Raw genomic sequence first — 8,276 nt, 5'->3', positions numbered from 1 at the left:
TCTCAGTCACCATCACCTGGGACCCTGCACCCAGAACATGCACCCCAACAGGGTGTACCTCAGCACCTGGGACACCCCAGAACCTGGCACTCAGGGCTCTGCACCCAGGCCATGCACCCCACGACCATTCTGCTCCTTCAGGCAGCCCATAAGCTCTGTTCCTAATGCCACAGCATCCTCCTGCCTCAGTTTACCCACTCATTGCAGAGCCAAACACTGTCCTGGAGTGCCCAGGGAGGTCACCATCCCTGGGGGTGTTTCAGGAGGGACTGGGGTGGCACTGAGTACCATGGGGGGGGTGTGAGGTGCCAGGGTGGACCTGATGGGCTCAGAAGTCCTTCCCAATAATTCTGTGGTTCTGTGAACACAAAATGCTTCCCTTTCTTATTCCACTATAGTGGAATAGACTGGGATATTCCAGTTCCTGAAACAGATTTTGTTGCACCTGAAACACAGCAGCAGCTGAGTTTGGGCATGGGGCAACAGAAAGACAAAAGTGTGAGCAGTCAGTGCTTAGATTTCTCTTCTTCTGAGCTGTTTCTTTACACCACCAAGTCCTCCAAAGAGAGGAAGAGAGGAATACCTGAGAGCTGAACCCCCCCTGAGCATCCTGGAAATTCACAGCCCACTTTTACTGTGCAAGCTCAAAGCCTTCTCCTTCACCACTTCCACCCATCATCCCCCCACTCCTCCCAGTGCTTGCTGGGCAACAAATGGTCACAAACCAACCCAAGGTTTTCATGAACTCCAAGGCCTGTTATACCAGTTCATCACTAAAGCAAAGTCAACCATGGTTGATCTTCCACTTTTTACACCTTCAGCCTCTTCCAGAACCAAAACCTTGGTGCACATAACAGAGGGACAAGGGCTGAGTCCCAGAGAGGGTGAAATCCCCAGTGATGGAAATGTTGCTGGGATCATTCAAAGACTCAGAGAGCCATTCAGTCTCCTGCTACAGGATCAGTTTTATCTTTCCTGGTATCCTTCACACCACCAGGAAGCTCAGCCCACTGCTTGCAAAGATGTCCATGGAGCCTTGGCAAGCATTTGGGTTTTTTATAATTAAAAGCTCTTCAGAAGAAAACAGGTAGCCTGCAGCACACTTCTCATTGTGAAGCTTAAAAGGGGAAAAAAATAAAATGCAGTAACTTCAGCAAGGGGAAAAAACTGTGCCTCACATCACTTCAGAAACCTCCCAAGCCAGCACTGCAGAAAAACATAATGAAAGCCACTTTTCTTTTAATGGAAAGAAAACAGAGATTTAAATTCTCATCCCTCTCCCTTCCCCTGGAAGAAGGTGCTGAAGAAAGCACTGTAGGAATTCCCAGAGATGACAAACAATGTTCTCTCCAACACAATGTGCAGAGCCTGGGAAGAAAGAAGGCTTCTCCTTTGCAAAATTAAATGAAAGCATCCAAACAAGAACAACCCCAGGATGTGGAGGAGGAGGAGATGGAAGAGAAAAGAGAAGACCTGGAAGAGGAGCTCTTTGCCACCTCCTGAGCATCCCTGTATCCTGTCCCTGAGCTGGGCTGGAGCCTCTCACAGGTCAGCAAGGGGCAGATTCTGCTGGGTGAGGGTGCTGAACCCCATCAGCAAAGTTCTGCTCAGCACCGTGGCCCAGAGCCCCCTCAACAGCTTCATTACCTCATTGGAGGGTAAAATCCTGACCCAGCAAGAAGTCAGTGGCAAACAGCTCGGGGCTCCCTCATCTATTTTTGGGGTGAACCCCAGGGCTGGGGATGAGGTGAGGCAGGAACCCCCAGTGCCAGCACCATTCCCTGATGGAGCTCTGGTCCGAGGGATCCCCCCAGCCTCTGCCAGGAGCTATTCCCAGCAGGATGAGCTCTCCTGGGGGTGCTCTGTGCTTGAGCCCTGCACCCCCTCCTTGTTTTGCGTTTGTCCCTCAGGTGAGGCTGTGGCAGAAGGGGTGTCCCTTGTCTCAGGTTGTCCCCACCTCTCCTCTCTTGCCGTGGTGCTCAGCTCCTCTCCCAGCACAGGCAGATTCCCCAGCCTGCCCCTGGGATTTGTCTCCTCCAAGTGCAGCTCCTGCAGGCAGCTCTGGAGATGGTGCAGGAGGCTCAGGGCCCCCCGGCCACGCTGCTGCAAGGCAGGGATGATGCTGAGAGGCTGGGAGGAGGTGGGATGGGGCTGTGGATGGTCATTCTGTGCATGAGAAAGCTGAAAAGAAAGCTGGGGTTGGAAGGGCCAAGAGGGTCCCACACACACCCAGGTCCCTGCTTCTTGCATCCCCAGACTGATCAGCCACAGAGACAGGGGACAACTGCACCACCTGGTTGGGGACACAGCTCCTGCCCACGTCATCTGGAGGGATGTGAGGGACACTCCAAAGGACAGGACTGACCCACCTTGGGGGGGAGCTGGAGGTCCCACCAGGGCTCCAAGAGCCCAGGCAGAGCAGTCCCCCTGAAAACAGCCACCAGAAGCCCTGAACCCACACCCTCAACTTTGCAAGGACCAGGAGGAGCTTTAAAGGAGGACCTGAAGCATTCACCTGGCTCAGCTGCTCCCTCAGGGCTCCCAGACCTGCTGGCTTCTCCCTGCACAGCTGCTGCCTCTGCTCAGAAACAGAAACAGCCCCACTCACCAACAACCCAAAAAAGGGTCCATGTGTGGCCAGAGAGGTGTCTGCTCTCCAGCAGACATCCCACCCCCCACCCCCATGCTCCGAAGTCAAGGAATCTGGATTCCTCCAAGGGCTGGGACATGACATATATTCCATCCACTCCACACCTGCAGAGAGGGGCTGGGACCTTCAAAGGGATGGAGGAGAAGGGAGGAGGTGACCCAGCCCCATCACTGCCCTGCCCCAAGGAGGGGCACAACTTGAGGCTCTTTCCTCTTGTCCCATCCCTTGTTCCTTGGGAGCAGAGCCCGACCCCCCCTGGCTCCAACCTCCTCTCAGGGGGTTGCAGAGAGCCAGAAGGTCTCCCCTCAGCCTCCTCTGCTCCAGGATCAACACCCCCAGCTCCCTCAGCTGCTCCTGGGCAGATTCCTGCTCCAGCCCCTTCCCCAGCTCCATTCCCTTCCCTGGACACACTCCAGTCCCTCAATGTCCTTCTGCTCCTGAGGTGCCACCATCAGTCAAAGCCCAGTCTGGCTGAATGGCTCTGCAGTGTGAAGCCCCCCTCCCCATAATGAGCCCCATCCCCAAATCACCTTTTTCCCCTGGCTGGCAGGTCCCTGGGGTCCCTCCATCCTGGGCAGCTCCTGGAGCTGATGCTGGATTTGTTCTTGGAGGTCTCGTAGGACACGGATCGTGTGGCTCAGGGAGAGAGGAGCCAAGCTGGAAGAGATGGGCCATGGGGAGAGGGGAAGAGCCAGAATGCCCCAAAACAACAAGCAGTTCCTTCAAAGAGGATTTCTCAGGTCTGTGGGGTGCAGGAGCTGGGCAAGAAACTTCTCCCCAAAGCGTGGGGCACCCTCTGGTTCTGGGACTCACCTGAGTGATGCTGCCAAAGGGCCCTGTCCCCTGGGACTGCTGGGCAGTGGGTTGTGTTGGTGCCCTGAGGTGCTGCCCATGGCCAGGGAGCACCCAGCTGGCCCTGGCACCCCCGGCTCCCATGGGTGGCTCAGGAGATGCTCTGGATGCTGCAGCCGGGTGCTGCCACCAGCCCTGTCCTGGGGGGATGGATCAGAGCAGCACCTGCACCCCCAGGCTCTGCCCCCCAAGCCCTCTCAGCCAAAACCATTGGCCTTGCAGCTAGGTCAGAGCTTTTTGGAAAGCCCTGGAGCCACCTTCAACACCCAGAGCTGAGCAGAGGAGGTTTGGAACGAGCAGGTCAAGTACAGAGGCTCCCAGGTGGAAATCTCTGCCCTCCCCAGGCATCCCCAGCTCAGGGCACAGACCTTGTCCCTTTGAGGCAAACTGCTGCCTGGCAGACCCCCCCCATCCCTCCCCTGGGCAACACCTTGGGGAGAGCAGCAAATCTGCTGTGCTCCTTGGTGCTGTTTGACCCAAACCAGATGTTCTGCTCTGCTTGGACCCGACCGGGCAGGAGGTGCCCCAGGAGGTGTTCCCTGCCCAGCTCAGCTGCAGGGCACTGAGTTGGAGATTATCCCATATCCCCACCCATTCCCTTCTCCTCTGCCCCACCTGCTCCAGGTTCTCCTGGAGCTGCCACAGGATTTTCACCTTCTCCTTCTGGAGCAGCACATGGAGCTGGTGCTGGGCTGCCTGGTTCTGCTGCAGGAGGGAGTGGGCACGATGCTCCAGCTCCCGGAGCCTCTGCAAAAGAAGCTGGGGTCAAGTCACCCCTTTTGGCAGCCCACATCCACCCTCCAGCTCCAGGAAAGCTCTTCCCAAGGACAGACTCCATGCAGGAGGCTTGAACCCCTCCCAGCCAAGGGAACACCAGCTCAGCCTCCCCTGGTGCAGGGTTTGATGATGTCCCTTGGCAAGAGCTGAGCATTCCCAGCCCTGGATCCCTGTGGAGCTGCAAGCCCTGCCTGCTCCTCCTGCCTTGCATCCTGCCAAGCTCTCCCTGCTTTTCCCACTGCCAGGACCTCCCAGGGACCTTCTGACCTGCAGACCAATAACCCTGCTGGGTGTAGAGCCATATGAGTCGTTTCCCCAACAAACTCTGCTCTTGAAAGCTTCAGCCTTTCAAGAAAACCTTCCTGGAAAGCCATGAGGGCACCAAACCTTCTGCAGCTGCAGTTTCTCTCTTTGCAAAGCCAATGTTTTCCTTCTCTCCTCCTGCAGCCTCTCCCAGCAGTCTGCACAGGCTCTCTGCCCCTGGAAAAAAAAAAAAATAATCCCCCTTTTCCACCTCTCACATCTTTGCCACTTCCAGGAGCCAGCTCTGGTCCTTCCACTGTGACCAGGAGCAGCACTGCTCTCCCTTCCAAAGCAGAGCTGGTGGCTGGTGACAGCACAGCCCCAGCACCCTGATGGATCCCAAGCCCACCCAGGGCACCCCAGGAGCTGGAGAACCCCCAGCCCATCCCTGACACCCATGCCTGAGCCTGGCCAGCCCTGCTCTGGCCATCCCAGGGTCACCTCACCATCCTCTCCAGGTCCATCAAGTCCCCTTGGCAGGTGTCCTGGGTGTGTGGCAGCAGTCCCAGGCCAGCCCTGAAGCAGAGACACTGTCACCCCCATCACCCTCCTCAGGCAGGGACCCCATGGGTGCCCAACCAGCACCCAGTAGCCCAGGACCCTCTTGTGCTTGCAGTGCTCCCAGGGCACTGCCAGGAACAGCCGTGGAATCAGGGGGTGGTTTGGGTGGGAAGGGAACATTAAAGGTTATGGAGGTCACACAGGGACATCTGCAGCCAGATCAGGTTGCTCAGAGCCCCATCCAACCTGACCTGGGATGTTTGTAGGGATGGGGCATTTCCCACCTCTTCGGGCAGCCTGGGCCAGGGTCTCACCACCCTCAGTGTAAGAAGTTGTTTCCTAATCCCACCCAGCCTGAATCTCCCCTTTCAGTTCACAGCCATCACCCCTTGTCCTGGCACTGCAGGCCCTGATAAAAACTTTGTTCCCAGATCTGTGGCTCTGCCTGAGCTGAGCCCCCAACCTCAGCCCCAGATCCCCCCCTGGAGCCCCTTCCATACCTGGCTCTGTCCCTTTTGCTCCAAGTCCCCTTCACACTGGGTCCCATCTCTCGTGTCCCCTCCCGGCTCCTCTGCAGGGACCAAGGCAGTGACAGCAGCTGTCCCACTGCACGTTGGACTGGGGTTAAAACCCCTTTGCTCCTTTCCCTCTGCATTTCCATGGCCACCACACGGGACCCAAGGACAGGGCCAGGCTTGGTCTCCTGACCCACATCCCCTCTGCTCCCCACACCCCAGCAGAGTGGGGTCAGGAGCCCATTGCTGGGCACCCAGCACACCCTGTCACGGCCAGGAGTCCCCTTGGTGGCAGCAGCACCCACCCCAGGGACCCCAGACCAGCCCTGGGACAGACCTGGGAGGACCGTGGGGGTTTCTGCTTCCCAGGCTGCCAGCAGGACCCGGCCACTCGTCCTGGCCAGGGTGACACCTCTGCTCCAGCTTGCCCAGGGTGTCCTCCTGCCATGTTGGTACCTGTCAGGAAACAACAGCCTTTGGGGAGGGTCACACACCTCAGAGAGACCCCATGAGGAGCTGGTTCCTGCCACCACACCCTGTGTGGCCAGAGGGTCCCTGTCCCAGCCGTGTCCCTCCCCTCTGGGGGGGGTCTCATCCCTCCATCCCCCCCAGTGATGCCCCAGCACCCCAGGGCCAGCCCAGACTCACGGGGAGCTGAGCAGGGAGCTCTCTGCCTGCTGCCTGCTCCTTCCTTCTCCACAGCATCCACAGCACGGGGGATGTCCCCTCCACGTTGTCCCCAGAGAGCTGGTGGCTCCTGCCACCTCAGCCGTGGGGGCTTGCTGATGGGATGTCCCCTGGTCCTGGCACTGCTGGCCCCTGGCAAATGGCCACCAGCAGAGCCTCTGCTTGCCCCAGCCCTGCTCCTGCTGGCAGAGGTGTCCCGGGCTCTCCAGGGACAGGCAGCAGCCAGGTCCTCCCTGCACAAAGCAATGGTCAATGGGTCTCTCCCGGAGCCTGGAGCTCCATGGGGACAGTGTCCCTGTCCCAGAGCCAGCTGTGTGGAGCAGGGTGGTTGGGGAACCCTCCAGACCATCCCCAAAGCATCCCCCTGGCTCAGCCTGGAGATTCTCCCTCCCAGAGACTCCAGGCTCTCCCTCCTCACTAGAGCTGGGGACCTGCCCTGCAAGGGATGTCTGCTTGGCTCCACTACCAACTGTCCCCAGATGTCCAGTCTCCTCCCTGTGGGAAACAAGGACTCGTCCTGCCCAGGATCACCAGGGACATCCCCAGTGGGCTCATCCTCCTCCTCCTCAGGGAACAGCCAAGGCTCCACCATGCTCTCCTGAAACCTGGCAGCAAAGTCCTCGGTGCAGATGGAGCTGGAGCTGCTCCAGTCCCCAGGGATGGGCTGGGAGCTGAGGAGCTGAGCCAGCCCCTGGCAGCCCTCCTCAGGTGGGACAGTCCTGGTGTCACCCCAGGGAGAGCTGGCCCGGTGTCCTTCCAGCCCTGTGTGGGAGAGCAGAGCCGTGGGCAGGAGCCACCCGGATCAGGAGGTGACCACAAAGCCACCAGGCAGCATTTGGTCCCTGCCTAAGTTCCAACACAGCTGACATCCCACCCACTCCAGCCCCATCCTCATCCTCAGCTGCTTCCAAAACCAAAAGCCACAATATCATCCTTTCTAAAATTTAAAAAAAAAAATAAAAAATCAACCAGGGTATTTTTTCACCCCAAGGGCTGCTGCTTCTGGGCTGGGATGATCACTCCTGGGATGCTGCCAGCAATTCCATTGCCACAAAGGGGGAAGCTGCTGCCTTAGGGGACAGAGCTGGTCCCAGAGTGCCCTCTGTCCCTTTGCAGCAGCCCCCAGGGTCAGCACTGGGTATTTTATTCTCTGTGGGTGGCAGCCAAATCCTCCTCCTGAGCCTCAGCATGGGGTTGGTCAAAGCAAAGCTAAAACAGCCCCAACGTGTCCTGTTGTCACTCACCAGCCATCCAGGAGCCAGCGAGGAAGGTGTCAGGAGAGATGTCACTGTCCTCAGCACCTGCAGAAGGAGAGCAGGGGCCATGGGGCACCCTCCCCCTTCCCACAGCTTCGGGACATGGGGATGGGACAGGGCACAACATCCCCTGCTCCTGGTGCCACATCATCCCCTGGGTGGTCCCACCGCACCCACAGTGTCCCCCCTCGCCCCCCACCCACCAGCAGGGTCCAGCCACCCCCCCCCTAGCCTCCCCCTGCCCCTGAGGAGGCACCGGGGTCAGGGGGGGACAAACCCCCCGTGTTGGGGTGGGGGGGTCACTCCTGTGGGGACAGGCAGGGAGGGCAGAAGGCAGCAGCCACAGCTTCTTGCACCCTGGGCTTGCAAACTGCTCCACTATGGAGAGGCTGAGAGGGCAAAGGGGGTTCTGGGGTGGGGGGAGAACCGAGCACCCCCCACCCACAGCCCCGGGAACCCCCAGGAGCCTTACTGAGTGTGAGACTCTGCTGATCTCACTGATTGGAACGTGCCTCAAAAGGATAATTTTAAAGTGAATAAGCCCTGGCTGGGGTGATGGTACCTACCCTGAGGTACCTGGGTGACAATGTCAGGGGGACAGACACCCCCCGGAGCCACGGGTGACACTGCCAGGAGGTTCTGCAGAGAGTGCCAGGAGGTTCTGCAGAGGGTGCCAGGAGGTTCTGCAGAGAGTGCCAGGAGGTTCTGCAGAGGGTGCCAGGGGGGTTGTGCAGA

General features: G+C 58.7%; 1 protein-coding gene across 2 annotated transcripts; it reads right to left on the bottom strand.

Moving 5' to 3' along the window:
* Nucleotides 1-765: 765 nt before the first annotated feature.
* LOC139805204 (uncharacterized) lies at nucleotides 766-7,576 on the bottom strand. Of its 2 annotated transcripts, XM_071763334.1 has the most exons (11): nucleotides 7,530-7,576; nucleotides 6,247-7,047; nucleotides 5,936-6,054; nucleotides 5,584-5,654; nucleotides 5,029-5,098; nucleotides 4,667-4,759; nucleotides 4,118-4,249; nucleotides 3,464-3,642; nucleotides 3,181-3,307; nucleotides 2,516-2,578; nucleotides 766-2,181 (listed from the first exon to the last, which is right to left on the bottom strand). In XM_071763334.1, exons 1-11 carry the CDS (start codon nucleotides 7,534-7,536, stop codon nucleotides 1,828-1,830), a joined length of 2,016 nt encoding a protein of 671 aa, XP_071619435.1. In that variant the 5' UTR covers nucleotides 7,537-7,576; the 3' UTR covers nucleotides 766-1,827. The 2 variants fall into 2 exon arrangements, with proteins under 2 accessions (XP_071619435.1, XP_071619436.1); XM_071763335.1 differs by lacking the exon at nucleotides 2,516-2,578.
* Nucleotides 7,577-8,276: the final 700 nt, after the last annotated feature.

Source organism: Heliangelus exortis, chromosome 19 (genome assembly GCF_036169615.1).
Source record: "Heliangelus exortis chromosome 19, bHelExo1.hap1, whole genome shotgun sequence".
NCBI lineage: Eukaryota > Metazoa > Chordata > Aves > Apodiformes > Trochilidae > Heliangelus > Heliangelus exortis.
Note: the sequence above shows the minus strand (reverse complement) of the source record. Positions and strands in the feature narration are given on the sequence as shown.

Bases quoted from the DNA above. Each gene is read 5' to 3' on its own strand.
- LOC139805204 (XM_071763334.1), bottom strand. The intron at 6,055-6,246 runs GTGAGTCTGGGC...GTTTCCTGACAG, and splicing joins AGCTCCCTGCTCAGCTCCCC to GTACCAACATGGCAGGAGGA. The intron at 5,655-5,935 runs GTCTGTCCCAGG...TGGTCCCTGCAG, and splicing joins AACCCCCACGGTCCTCCCAG to AGGAGCCGGGAGGGGACACG.